General features: G+C 41.8%; 3 protein-coding genes across 4 annotated transcripts; all 3 read right to left on the reverse strand.

Moving 5' to 3' along the window:
• Window positions 1–612: 612 nt before the first annotated feature.
• LOC133399282 (gastrula zinc finger protein XlCGF26.1-like) lies at window positions 613–3,804 on the reverse strand. Its single transcript, XM_061670719.1, has 2 exons — window positions 3,390–3,804; window positions 613–3,185 (listed from the first exon to the last, which is right to left on the reverse strand). Exon 2 carries the CDS (start codon window positions 3,130–3,132, stop codon window positions 1,528–1,530), a length of 1,605 nt encoding a protein of 534 aa, XP_061526703.1. The 5' UTR covers window positions 3,133–3,185; window positions 3,390–3,804; the 3' UTR covers window positions 613–1,527.
• Window positions 3,805–5,310: 1,506 nt separating this feature from the next.
• Window positions 5,311–9,440, reverse strand: LOC133399281 (zinc finger protein ZFP2-like). 2 transcript variants are annotated; one of them, XM_061670718.1, is made up of 3 exons: window positions 9,074–9,440; window positions 7,215–7,529; window positions 5,311–5,448 (listed from the first exon to the last, which is right to left on the reverse strand). In XM_061670718.1, exons 1-3 carry the CDS (start codon window positions 9,186–9,188, stop codon window positions 5,342–5,344), a joined length of 537 nt encoding a protein of 178 aa, XP_061526702.1. In that variant the 5' UTR covers window positions 9,189–9,440; the 3' UTR covers window positions 5,311–5,341. The 2 variants fall into 2 exon arrangements, with proteins under 2 accessions (XP_061526702.1, XP_061526701.1); XM_061670717.1 differs by having other exon boundaries at window positions 5,311–7,529.
• Window positions 9,441–10,638: 1,198 nt separating this feature from the next.
• Window positions 10,639–13,953, reverse strand: LOC133399285 (gastrula zinc finger protein XlCGF57.1-like). The gene is made up of 2 exons (XM_061670722.1): window positions 13,515–13,953; window positions 10,639–12,050 (listed from the first exon to the last, which is right to left on the reverse strand). Exons 1-2 carry the CDS (start codon window positions 13,639–13,641, stop codon window positions 10,762–10,764), a joined length of 1,416 nt encoding a protein of 471 aa, XP_061526706.1. The 5' UTR covers window positions 13,642–13,953; the 3' UTR covers window positions 10,639–10,761.
• Between the last annotated feature and the right edge of the window lie 195 nt (window positions 13,954–14,148).

The raw sequence follows: 14,148 nt of genomic DNA on the forward strand, positions 1-14,148 counted from the left end.
CCTGCGTGGGTTTTCTCCGGGCACTCCGGTTTCCTCCCACATCCCAAAAACATGCATGAATTGGAGACTCTAAATTGCCCATAGGTGTGACTGTGAGTGCTTGTTTGTTTGTATGTGCCCTGCGATTGGCTGGCAACCAGTTCAGGGTGTACCCCGCCTCCTGCCCGATGATAGCTGGGATGGGCTCCAGCACGCCCGCGACCCTAGTGAGGAGAAGCAGTTCAGAAAATGGATGGATGGACTTAGTTTCAATGTCCATGCATTGCGCTTTATGGGAACGTCGACCTCCCCAACATGGCCGCCACGTAGACACGTCGGTTAGCTCGGTTGCTAAACGCGCCGGCGTAATTTACTCTTCATAACTATGCACCACAGTACACGAAGCCACAGTCATTCAATAAAACATTTATTTGAATAAAAACATAGAACAGAACAGTATATATGAACAAACATGCATCAAGAATGCAGTCTTAGTGAACAATAGTAATGTGAACATAACCATTTGGCTCAATAATTGTAAGACGAATATTACTATCCATACAAAAAAAAAACAAAAAAAAAAACGATACATCCGTAAACACACGATATAATAAAATACAGAAACGTGCGAGGGATAAAATTTCAATTGAGAGAGAAAAAGGAGTTAAAAAAAAGAGCAGGCTCGACTTTTTTCCCATTCATATTTATTTAGAAAACACGGAACATACACATACATTCCCCAGGGCGTGACACACAATGAGTGGTATAAAGGCAGATTGCTAATTTACAAAACTGCATTCAAGAGCACATCGATCCAAGGTTTCAATGACTTTTACAGTGTCTCACGGTCCTAATAAGTTGTGTGACTTCATTTAAGTATTTATATATTTTTTAAATTGCTGTCGAAACACTCCACACGGGTAGAATGTGTGAATTATTTCAAAAGACACGTCTTCTGCCTCTCTACGCAACGCGTGCAGCAGCCAGATGGCAGAGACGCTGTAGCCCAAATAACACATTACACTTCCGAGTTGTGGGTATACGTTGATGGCTAACTACACGCTGTACTAGTAGATCTGGGTCAAGTTATTAGGACTAAGCAAAACGGCAATTCTGCCGAATGGCCACTGTGTGGAATAAGGGCGCTTGTTTTTGATATTGTGGGGGCGGGCCGACTCGTGCTGTTCCCTGTTGACGTCGGCACGACCCGAATTTGTTTCCCCACCTGTTCTTCTGACTCATTTTTTCTGAGTTATCGGGACACATCAAACTCACGCGAGAACCTGCGAACTGCAAGTGACTATTTCCTGAACTCTTTGTTCAGGAGGAAAGCCCTGCGAGATACAGCAATGTTTGTCCAGAATCAAGTTGGACAGATATGGTATCCTCCATGCATACAAGATGATGCATTTAAAAGGCATTCAGGCTGGCTACGTGGGTGACTCAAGAGACGATCGGGAGACTGATGAAAATACTGGACCCGCACGGTGTGCAACTGATGCGGCAATTCCCAACGCAGCCTTCGCTTCTTCAGTTTAATCCGCAGCTTCACTGACCGCTGCGCCTCTCACCAGCACACTTGTGTTTCTGAAGCTGACGCTTTTCAGTAAATCTTACATCGCACACACTGCAACTAAAAGGTTTCTCACCACTGTGTGTCCTTGTGTGTGCTGTTAAACTTGTCTTTTTGCAAAATCTTTTACCACAAACTGTGCATGCGAAAGGTTTTTCTCCGGTGTGCGTTCTCGCGTGTATGTTCAATTTTTCCTTACGCGTGAATGTTTTACCACAAACTGTGCATGCGAAAGGTTTTTCTCCGGTGTGTGTTCTTGTGTGTATGTTCAGTTTTTCCTTACGCGTGAATGTTTTAGCACAAACTAAACAGACAAAAGGTTTTTCACCACTATGTGTTCTGGTGTGTGTTGTTAAACTCATCACCCCGGAAAATCTTTTGCCGCAAACGGAACAGGAAAAAGGGGTTTCGTCAGCGTGAGTTCTTGTGTGTGTGTTCAATTTTTCCTTACGCATGAATCCTTTCCCGCAAAAGGCGCAAACAAACGTTTTCTCCCCGGTGTGTGTTCTCGTGTGCTGAACCAATGTTGAACGTACGCGGAAACTTACGCTGCAAACTGAGCAGGAAAAGGTTTTTTCTCCAGTGTGTGTTCTCGTGTGTGCTCTTAAATGCGTCTTTCTCGAGAATCGTTTACCACAAATTGAGCATACAAAAGGTTTCTCTCCAGTGTGTGTTCGTGTGTGCGCTGTTAAATTTGTCTTTGAAGAGAATCTTTTATCGCAAGCTGAGCACGGAAAAGGTTTCTCTACAGCATGCGATCTTGTGTGTGCTGCTAAATTGGACTTTGTATAGAATGTTTTCCCACAAACTAAGCAAACAAAAGGTTTCGCTCCAGCATGTGATTTTGTGTGCGTTGTTAAATTTGTCTTTTGAGTGAACCTAAGACCACATACTGAGCAGGCAAACGGTTTCTCACCAGTGTGTGTTCTTTGGTGTGCTTTTAAATTTGTGTTTTTCGTGAAGCTTTTGCCACAAACTGAACAGGCAAAGGGTTTCTCCCCAGTGTGTGTTCTTTTGTGTGTTCTTAAATCTCCATTTCTCGAGAATCTTTTCCCACAAACTGAGCAGACAAAAGGTTTCTCCCCAGTGTGTGTTTTTGTGTGTGCCACTAACTGTCCCTTCTGGGTGAACCTTTTATCACAAACTGAGCAAGCAAAGGGTTTTTCTCCACTGTGTGTTCTTGTGTGCGTTTTCAACGATGACTTGTTGAAAAATGTTTTGTCACACTGAGCACATTTCACTCGTTTGTTGCCAGTGTGACATGCCATATACCCTTTAGAGTGCTGTTCATCATTATCATCACCGTCGTCGTCGTCATCATCATCGGAAGACAGTGACGTTATGTTGTCACTATCCGAGACTGGAGCTAAAAGGCTGCCTAATTGAGATTCTCCACAGTGGTCACCGTTACCTTCTTCACACTTTAAAATGACGCCGGTCAATACAAACTTGGTGATACCCTCCTCCTGGTCTTCTTCTTTAATGCGTGGTGGTTCGGGTTCCTCTTCCTCTTTCATTTGGAAGTCCTCTGGCTCCTCTTCCTCTTTAATGTGGCGTGGCTCCAGCTCCTGCTGCTCCATCCTGGAGCTCCACTCCTGCCGCTCAAGACAACGATCTTTTTTCTCACTGTTGTCTGCAGGACAAACACATAATCATTGAGGGATAATGTAGCTTGAAATAAGTCAGTATATTGAATAATCCTACGCCATCATATCCACATAGTACAGATTATTGAATGTTCATGCTATTTCAAATGTAACGTCCTAAAGTAATGATGATTCCGTTAAAAAAAAAAAAGTCAACACAGGATCAGTTTGAGTGTAAGAAGTGTACAAACCTGCTCCGTATAACAAAATGTCGAGGATTCTTCTAAGCTGCGTTAATTAGTTGATGTTGTCGCGCCTTAATTCCCCCCACCCCCACAAAAAAATAGTTCCTCTTCTTTCACACCTTTCGCACACATTTCACGCGATAATCACAACACTTTAAGTTGATCTCCGACGAGCGATGTGTTGACAACAAACCCATCTCTTCGTTAGCTAAGCTAAGCTAAGCTAAACTAGAATGAGAAGCGTCAACCGACGTACACCGAGACGAGTTTAAGAAGATTTAGTAGTGATGGACGTACTGTATCGAGGCTACAGTACATTCAGTACTAATTCGGGGGGGTATATTTAGTGCAATGTGTGCACGTAGATGAAAAAAAATAATAATAAAAAACGTTCAGGAAAGCAAATCTGTTGCATAAGTAATACTACGGCATCACCACTTGGACAAATCTCGTGTGTAGCCTGCGTTGTAGGAGGATGCAAGTTCTATATCATGCTGGCACATGTTGAAGCACATATGAGTCATCGTATGATTGTAGTCAATCTTAATTAAGACATATTTTAAAAACACACTGTCAGGGTGTGCAATCCGGCCCATGGAGATACATTTTGCAACACGTGAACTGGGATTTTTCAGTAAAAGTAACTGTTGTTGCCGATTTTGTCCACTGGATGTCGCACTGAGGCTACATTTGACTTCTGTGAGCATGACTACCTCCTGTAGAAATATTTTAAAACGCTGAATATGGCAAAATGTCAGTCATAGGCTTCAGTTCAGCTTGATTTGGTGGAACCCTTTCATATTTTTTTTTTCACGCATAGCCACGACTTGTGGGCACATGTTGTTGAGGTTGTCAACATTTTCAGAAGGGTGTGGACATTTATTTCAATTTAAAATCATTTCTAAATCTTAAGTTGCTTTATGGAAGGTACGTGCACTATTTAGATCCGGTGAGCTTGAAGTTACGTATGTGTAAATGAAAAACTGATTCAAACTGACATTTCAGATTGCTTTTATTTGCAACAATAACCTACAAAGGTGAACATTTTCAGAAGGGACATGTCATTATTTGCACCACAATAAAGCGGGGAAAATGAAATAGATTGTTACTGAAGACAGGAGAAAACAAGGCTGAAATAAACGTCTGCATATATACGCATGTGTATATTTACATACGGTGGAACCTCGATTTAAAGAACTAACGTGGGCAGGGGTCGTCCGTTAAATCAGATTGTCCGTTAAATTGAAGCCCTTTTTTTCTGGCCTAAAAAATGACCCAAATCTTCCTTACTGGTGCATGAAAGGGCTGATTTTGAGTTCACAACTGGACACTATTTTGTTTGTCTGTTAAATCGGCATCCGTTAAACGGAGGTTCCGCTGCATATGCAGGTATCTATATGCACTGGCAAACCAAAACAAATAGATCCTAAACGCAATAGTAGATCAAATAAAAGTAGGAAGGAGGATTTAGCTCAATGAACAGAGGAAAATAAGTGTTTCTCCTTAACAGAAAATATTCAAGTAAAAGTAGAGGCAACTCTGTCCCTCCCTGAAGAGGACCTCTGTAATTACGGGAGTCGGACCAATCCAGTTAAGTTATGGACGCAAAATGTTTCGGACAACTACAGCTTCTTAGGATGAAGAGCTTCCAATCCTGAACGGAAGTTACAGACCGGACAGGAGTAAGTCCATTTTATTTATATAGCACTTCTCACAGAGAGGACTCACAATGTGCCTTGCATGGTTAAAACACAGAATCGAAACATTTTGCAAGCAATACAAGTTGAAGTGAATATAAGAAAAACAAATCAATCAAAGCAAAAGGAATACGATATAAATACAAATGAAACAAATAAATATCCAATAATCAACTGTGTTTAACGACTGAAATAAAAAATAAAAAAAAAAACAGAAAATAGGACTTATGGACAGCCAACTTACACATTCGGTAAAACAAGTCAAAAGCAACTGTGGACATTCGAAACTTCTACACTGTCGTTTGTTTTCCACAGGACGTCTTCAACAGCGAGGAAAGATGACAATTTCCAATGCGCAGGCTTTGTTCCTGTTTACAAATATCACATTCGTAGAAGTGAATGAGAAACATGCATTCACCTTTATCCGAGAACACCAGCCATTAAGAAAACCAAATGTTTTTTGTTTTTTGAAAGTTGGGGTTCAAACTGCTAGGGTGTGACTGTGGAGTGCATCAATAACGCGTGGAAAGGGTTAAGGGTCTTTCAGTCCCTTGAAAAGGGCTACACGAGGCGAATGCATTATTCTTATTTTCATGAAGCCATCATGTCATCAGCCCGTAGTTAAGCATACACAGGAAGTCCGCGAACCGGTTTTGGTCACGTGACATTCCGCATAAAGCGGACTAAAAGGGTTTCTCTCCACTGTGCGTTCTTGTGTGTATGTTTAAATGTGCCTTACGAGCAAACATTTTACCGCAAACTGTGCAGGAAAAAGGTTTCTCTCCAGTGTGTGTTTTCATGTGATTGGTTAAAGTACTCTTTTGAGCTACTCTAAGATCACACATGGAACAGGAAAACGGTTTCTCTCCAGTGTGCGTTCTCATGTGTGCCTTCAAATGTCCCCTTTCACAGAATCTTTTACCACAAAGTGCGCAGAAAAAAGGTTTCTCTCCCGTGTGTGTTCTTGTATGTTCATTCAGATGTCCCTTCTGAGCAAATGTCTTTCTGCATACTGAGCAGCTGAAAGGTTTCTCTCCAGTGTGCGTTCTCGTGTGTGCGTTCAGTTGTCCCTTCCGTGAGAATCTTTTACCGCAAAGTGAGCAACTAAAAGGTTTCTCTCCAGTGTGGATCATCATATGCTTTTTCAAAAGAGACATGTAGACAAAACTTTTGTCGCACTGAGAACATTCCCAGTGTTTGTTGTCAGTGTGACATGTCATACCATCGTCACAGCGCTCATCCTCGTCAGTGTCAAACGTGTGTGGCGTTACTTCGTCATTATCTGATAGTGGAGCTGCGAGACTCTCTTCTTGTGCTCGTCCACGGTGGTCTCCGTAACCTTCCGTTGTCGTATGTTGACTTGAGCTGCTGCTCGAAGGCTCAGCCTCTCTGTTCGCCTCCCTTTGACAATTTTCTTCCTCATCTTCACTCTTCACAATGACACCAGTCAATGGCAGCTTGGTGATATCATGCGCCAACTCTTCCTCTTTAATTTGGGGAAGCTCTGGCTCCTGCCGCTCCAACCTAGCGCTCCACTCTAGCTGCTCAGGATGACGAGCTTTCAATGCTGAACTAAAGTTGCAGACTGAACCAGTAAAAAGTTCCTCAACAGTGTGTGTCCTCGTGTGTGCTCTTAGGTTTCCCTTCCAAGCGAATCTTTGACCGCAAACAGAGCAGACAAAAGGTTTCTCTCCAGTGTGGGTTCTTGAGTGTTTAATTAAGTTTCCCTTTTCAGAGAATCTTTGACCACAAACTGAACAGGCAAACGGTTTCTCTCCAGTATGGGTTCTTGTGTGTTTTATTAAGTTTCCCTTTTCAGAGAATCTTTTGGCACAAATTAAGCAGGCAAAAGGTTTCTCCCCAGTGTGTGTTCTGATGTGTGTGTTCAAATGTCCCTTCCATGTGAATCGTTGACCACACACTGCACAGCCAAAGGTTTTTTCCTCAATGTGTGTTCTTGTGTGCCTTAATAAACTTCTCTTTACAGAGAAGCTTTTACCGCAAAATGAGCAGACAAAAGGGTTCTCTCCATTGTGGAGCATCACGGGTCTTTTCCGATCGGTCTCGGTTCCAAACGTTTTGTCACACTGACAACATTCCAACCGTTTGTCGTCAGTGTGGCATGTCATCTCACCTTTAGAGTGCTCCTCCCCGTCAGAGTCAGGCGACGTTGTGTCGTCACTATCTGATAGTGGTGCGAAGAGGCTGTCTGCTTGCGATCCTCCACAGTGGTCTCTATAACCTTCGCGTGTCGTGTGTTGACTTGAGCTGCCGCTCGGAGGCTCGGCCCCTCCGATCTCCTCACTTTGACTTTTAACTTCATCTTCACTCTTCAAAGGGGCAACAGTCAACTGCAACTTGGCTATATCGTCCGCCTCTTCTTCCTCCTCCTCCTCTTCATATTTAATGTGAGAGAGTTCTGGCGCCAGAACATATTTTTCATGGACATCTGCAAGACATAAGAACAATGTTTATCTCCCTTTGCACGTTCAAGTTCTCCTAAATTGTTGAAGTAAAATATTTTAAACTTAATACTACCTCCAAGAGGGCATTTCCAAATGGAGCCGCAGAGATTTTGTGGATGGATTTTTGTTTTTTTCTTTGACGAGAAAGGGCTCTAGAGTGCAACTAATTTCATTTCTGAAAGTTGTGATAAAAAAAAAGAAAAATAAAAGAGGTTGCACCTTTACAACCAGTCATCTGAGGAAGAAAAAAAACATTTCTGCGACATGAAAGCAGAAACATGAAACCCATTGGCGTCTCTAAACCAATCAGAGATAGCCAAGGGGGGGCAGGTTGATTGGCTGTATGCGTGTCTGCGTCTGTATGAATGCGGGCGCGAGCAAACACGAAGCTAGCTTTTCTGCAGGCGGGCCGGTCGCTGCGCAGTTATAGAAAGTTGGGCGGCATAAATGGAATTAGTTCCAAAGCCTAACGCCACCGCGACGATGTGGAACATTTGGGATTTAAGCCAGAATAACGCGACTATCCCGCTAACACCAACGAGCCGGTATGCCGAATTTGTATTAATAGCGCTCACTATTGAGATGTAGCCATTGAACGTGTTGACAAAGCAGCGTTTAAAGAAAGGCTCCAGATTTTGATTCAAAACAGGTTTCTTTGATCGACTTGATGTGTTGTTATTAATGTTGCTACGTTGCACTTTTTCTTTACCAACTGGAAACTTGATTGGCAGTATATTTATTGCCTGTTAAGGCATTAATGATTGTTGATACCTCGGTGCCAAACGTTTAACACTCGTTTCAGTGCAATTTTGTTATTATTTATATATATTTGTAATTGTTCACATTATGGAGAAAGATACATTTAAACTGAGATGCAAAATTGATATGTTAGATTGAAATTGGTCAGAATGTCATACCTTTGTTTGAACTGTAAGCCCTGATTTTGTATAAAAATAATACACCATCCGGGAGGCTTAGCCTCAAATCTTCACGCAAAAAAAAAAAAAAATAGAATTAATATTGTCATATCGTGATCGTATTCAAGTATTCAAGGACATTAGTACCAACACACATTTGGTTGCCCTCCCCAGCACGCAACTGTGCCACATACATCATGAGGAGCAGTTCATACTGACTACTAACATGACATCATCAAGTGGCTTGCTGTTCCCATATACATCAAGCTGGCTATGGGAAGATGAAGTGCAAATCTTACTGGTCAAGTGCAGCCGGAAGAAAAGAAACGTTACGAAATGAAAAGAATAGATTGCTGGGAATTGATGAATACTCTTCTATGTCACAATTTAGTTTGCGCATGCAGGTCAGTGCTTTGGATAGTGTTTAGGCCAACAGGGAAGGCCTTGCTCACCAATGGGTCTTTGTAAACATCGGACACAAGCTCGGGTTTCATTTTATTAACCACTCTAGATGATTGTCATCAAATAACGTGGGACCTGGGTTCCACACGAATAGTGTTCACGTGAAAGAAAGTAGTCCCTAAACGAATACGAGGAAGAAGTGAACACACCTGCTCCATGGAGTTCATCTTGAGGCTGTTCGAAAACAGCGTCTGGTACTTGACCTTGTCGCTCGTTTGTTCGAAGTTCCTCCTCGTAGTCTTCTTTCACCATTTTTGCACACATTTCCACCCGATAATCGCAATCCAAGCTCTACTTGGCGACGTGTTGCTAACAATCGCGTCGCCGTATAGCAGCTAACAAGCTAAGCTAACTGGATAAGTTTCAGCTTGCACCGAGACGAGATTATCCGGCAAGGAAGATGTATGGATGTCGTTTTACTCTCGTAAAATAGCGCTGCGATGCATTGTATCGAGACTCAGAACATTCAAGATGAATTCAGGAAGAAGTATTAAGAGAAGCGCGTTTTTGGTTAGCCGAAGCGTACCCGGAAGTAGCGCTAAAGTGGAAATTGTACGGCAAAGCCACTAGGACAAACTAGGTCAAAAACACAACAACGAATCGGCTTTAATAAACTTTCAGGCGCGAGAGACAACTGGCCTCTCTTGCACTTTGTAACCGGTTCGATTGCATCAAAGATACTGCTTAACAGATAGGACAAACTATTAATAGCAGGATATTAATAATGTAGCTATGATATGGACCATGTACGCTGTTTTCCAAAAAGTACAAAACATTTAGGTATGGTTGTATCTTGAGTATTGACACAGCTCATGACCGACATTAAAATATTAACTGTCGTAAAAATTATGCAGTGATAGGAATAATTAGTTACGTGTCACAAGATTACATCATTTAATTTTTAAAAAATGTATAATTGTAATCCATTACATTATCGTGAGAATATTTGCTTTTAAATTACAGTTGCTGTTGGAATATTCCATTTTCAAACATGGTATAGGTGAACAAATGAATTGGAAATGGGAAAGTGTCATGATTGGGTATAAATAGTCAAGTAAACACGTCGCTCACAGGATCGATAACACACACTTTTAAGAGTCACAGTTGTGTCTCTCTCGCTCTCTCTCTTTATACACACACACACACACACACACATACATATATACATAAATTCAAAAGTCTGCACAAGTACCGCCGAAGAAAAAATCGAAAGAATACTGAAATAATAATCTTGTCGAAGTTTACTTATTATTATTGTTATGTATTTATGTATTATTATATGTTATTGACTTACCGGTACTCAGTGTAAAATCTGGGGGGGGGGGGGGGGAATGTGTAAATGGCAACAGGTAGGTAGACAGGTTGTTGTACCCTCTGCCATGTAATTAAGAAGAACATTTATTTTACGCTGGCTACATTGCTGGGACAGATCGATGAACAAAGATATATTTGTCCATCCATTTTTACCCTGTGTGGATGAGAGAAAATCTTCAATTAAAGGTGTGCTAACAAGTCTTGTTTTTAAAAGTCGTTAAAGACGTGCATTAAACAATTGCAATCACCAAATACATCAACATTCATGCCGAGTGTATGTAACTCCTGACCACAAGTGTAATAACTCAATGCAATGTAATGCTGTGACAAACATAACATTTGGAAGACGAAAAACTAAATTGGAACCAGAAGAAATATATTGAACGCTATCACCGTTTGACGACTTGTATTTTATTCAGATCACATAGAATTTTTTTTCATCTCACTCCGCTGGGTAAATGTTTCTACACAATTTATTTAAAGCTTTATTTACTGCTGCTTCTCTCACCAGCACTCTTCCGTCTCATGGTTTCTCACCAGCGTGTACTCTTGTGTGTGTTGTCAAAGTGCGTCTTTGAGAGAATCTTTTACCACAAACTGAACAGGCAAAAGGTTTCTCCCCAGTGTGCGTCCGCATGTGTTGAACTAGTCCTGTACTATCAATGAAAGTAAAGTTGCAGACTGAACAGGCAAAAGGCTTCTCTCCAGTGTGCGTTCTTGCATGTGCTTCTAAATTTCCCTTCTGGGTGAAACTTTTACCACAAACTGAGCAGGCAAAAGGTCTTTCCCCAGTGTGTGTTCTTGTGTGTGTTCTTAAATGTGCCTTCAGAGAGAAGCTTTTACCACAAACTGAACAGACAAAAGGTTTCTCTCCAGTGTGTGCTCTTGCGTGCCTTATTAAACTTCTCTTTATAGTGAAGCTTTTATCACAAATTGAGCAAGAAAAAGGTTTCTCCCCAGTGTGGATTCTTGCATGGGTTCCCAAATGTACTTTCTGAGTGAATGTTTTGCCACAAACTGAGCAACCGAAAGGTTTTTCTACAACGTGGGTTCTTCTGTGTCGTCTTAAGTTTCCCTTTTCAGAGAACTTTTGACCACAAACTGAACAGGGAAAGGGTTTTTCTCCAGTATGTGTTCTTATGTGTGTTCTTAAGTTTCCCTTTCCAGAGAACCTTTTATCACAAACTGGGCAGGCAAAAGGTTTCTCTACACTGTGCGTTCTGGTGTGAATTCTTAAGTTTTCCTTCCCAGAGAATCTTTTACCACAAACTGAGCAAACAAAAGGTTTCTCACCAGTGTGTGTTCTCATGTGATTTGTCAAAAGAGTCTTTCGAGCATATATAACACCACACACTGAGCAGGAAAAAGGCTTTTCCCCAGTGTGTGTTCTTGCGTGTGTTCCCAAATGTCCCTTCTGGGTAAATGTTTTACCGCAAACTGAGCAGGCAAAAGGTTTCTCCCCAGTGTGTATTCTTACGTGTTCTTTCAAACCTGAGTTTGAAGAAAATGATTTCCCACATTGAGAACATTTCCAGCGTTTGTTCTCATTGTGACACGTCATATCAGCTTCAGAGTGTTCATCATCGTCAGTGTCAGAAGAGTGTGATGCTATGCTGTCTGATAGTGGAGGTAAGAGGGTATTTGCTTGTGATCCTTCACATTGGTCTCCATCACCCTCTTCTTCGTCGTCTTCTTCACTCTTCACAATGACATTCAATGGAAACTCGGTGATAGCAGCCTCCTCGTGCTCCTCTTTAACGTGAGGTGCCTCTTGCTCCCGCTGCTCAGGACCAACATATTTTTCACGGACGTCTGGAAGACACAAGAGGACCAACACACATAGTTTGGTAAAGTCAAAACTCATGTTGTGTCTCTCATGTTGTGCATTATTGTTTAGCGATGCCTTTGACATTGTTGATCAGGAACATGTATAATAATGAGGTTTGACAATGACATTTATGCTCATTTCAAAGGGTCTTTAGCAGTTGATGAATTAAAAATACAAAATTAGGACTTTTCAGGATGACAAATAGTTGATGTACCTGCAAAGTCGTGTAGGTTTTCCTCTCTAAAACAGCGTCGGCATGTCCCTTCAATAGTGCGGACCTTAAGGAAGCCTTAGCGGAGTACAGTAATAACCTGCAAATTCGCAGTTCACTATTCACAAATAGCGGGATATCACGGTAAAGTGAGGTCAGCTGTCAGTTTAGCAGGTGGAAAGCAGCTGTTATATGCATTTTGCAAAAGCTATGCCATGCAGACAATAATGAAGTTTTGTGATCTTTGACTAAGATTCAAATAGCAGGTGCTGAATTGCGTGCTCGCGCACTCAATCTATTATAAGAGTAAAGCTAGTAGATTTATGTTCAAATCTTATTTTATGCCTTTTTAGAATCACTGGCCCACGTTATTGTTATTGAAAAGACAATTGGGAATTGAGTGCAACATTGTTTCCTGTGAGACTCCAGTTTGAACCTTAAATCCCCAACACATGCCGTTTTCGTATTATTATACAGACTAGAACATCATACTCATGGTCATATTTAACACGACATTCAACAAGGGCGTGCAGACTTAGCCTGGCTCGCAGTCTCCGCCCTAATTCATCTAAAAGTGTTCTATAGGGTTGAGGTCAGGATTGTGCAGGCCAGTCAAATTCATCCACATCAAACGCTCTCATCCATGTCTTTATGAACCTTGATTTGTGCTCTGATGCATGTTGGAAAAGGGAGGGGCAATCTGCAAACTGTTCCAACAAAGTTGGAAATGTCAAAAATGTTTGTCCCCGAGTCCCAGCGAAAGGAACTCTGAATGCTTCAGCATACCGAGAGATTTTGGACAGTCAAACTGTTTGGGGGATTACCCCTTCCTGTTCCAACATGTCTGTGCACCAGTGCACAAAACAAGGTCCATAAAGACTAGAGGATTTGGGGTGGAGGAACTTGACTGGCCTGCACAGAGTCCTGCCCTCAACCTTGATAGAAGATATTTGGGTTGATTTCGAGTGGGCAGTCAGCCAGGCCTTCTCGTCCAACAGCAGCACCTCGAAGAATGGGCAAAAATTCCCGTAAAATCATTCCCAAACCTCGTTGAAAGCCTTCCCGCAAGAGTTGAAGCTGTTCCAGATGCATCACAGTAAACCATATGGATTCAGAATGGGATATTACTGAAAATTATATGTGACTCAAGGCAGGTGAGCGAATACTTTTGGCAAAATAGTGTATTGGATTATAGAAAGTAGATACAAAACAAGTTGGCGTGAAGAAATGAACAAACCTGCTGTGTGTGCTCCATCTTGAGGCTTTTGGAGAACGGCGTCCAAAATGTGACGCTGGGGCTCGTCTTCCTCTTCACTCCAACCAAGTGTGTCCTCGTACTCTAGTTTCGCACTTTTCGCACACATTTTATACGATTATCACAACCCTTTACACCCACACTCGATCTCTGCTTAGAATGCGCGTTGCTAGCAACGAAGTAGTTTCTTTGTTCAGAAAAAACAAAACCCCACAAAAAAAAGGTTTCTTGGTTCGCAGCTAGCTAAGCTAGTTTAGCAGGGGAAGGTTCGACTTAAACCGAGACGAATTTATTTTGAATGAAGTCATGATGTTTTTACGCCGGGAAAGTAATGATGGAACGGACAATGTCGACAGAATTATTCATGATTATTCGGAATTATTCGTGAAGCGCGTTTGGTTAGCACCAAACGTACACGGAAGTAGAGCGACGGGGAAGTTGTACGGCAACACCACTTGGACAAACTACAAGGCGCCATGGACGCCATGCCATTAAAGAGACAGGTACATCGCAATAAAATTATGAAACAAAGCGCGATTATTTTCCATGCGCAATCTCCTGCAAAGTCCTGCCTAATTTATACATTAAATCATTCCAGTGTTTCTTGATTGTTACG

Source organism: Phycodurus eques, chromosome 2 (assembly GCF_024500275.1).
Source record: "Phycodurus eques isolate BA_2022a chromosome 2, UOR_Pequ_1.1, whole genome shotgun sequence".
Classification (NCBI taxonomy): Eukaryota; Metazoa; Chordata; class Actinopteri; order Syngnathiformes; family Syngnathidae; genus Phycodurus; species Phycodurus eques.

What these genes read in the sequence shown, in the direction of transcription:
- LOC133399282 (XM_061670719.1), bottom strand. Translation starts at nt 3,132, where the DNA reads ATGGAGCAGCAGGAGCTGGAGCCACGCCACATTAAAGAGGAAGAGGAG.
- LOC133399281 (XM_061670717.1), bottom strand. Translation starts at nt 9,188, where the DNA reads ATGTGTGCAAAAATGGTGAAAGAAGACTACGAGGAGGAACTTCGAACA. An exon ending in AGATGAACTCCATGGAGCAG is followed by an intron (nt 7,530 to 9,073) that starts GTGTGTTCACTT and finishes TATGTCTTGCAG; the next exon opens with ATGTCCATGAAAAATATGTT.
- LOC133399285 (XM_061670722.1), bottom strand. Translation starts at nt 13,641, where the DNA reads ATGTGTGCGAAAAGTGCGAAACTAGAGTACGAGGACACACTTGGTTGG. An exon ending in AGATGGAGCACACACAGCAG is followed by an intron (nt 12,051 to 13,514) that starts GTTTGTTCATTT and finishes TGTGTCTTCCAG; the next exon opens with ACGTCCGTGAAAAATATGTT.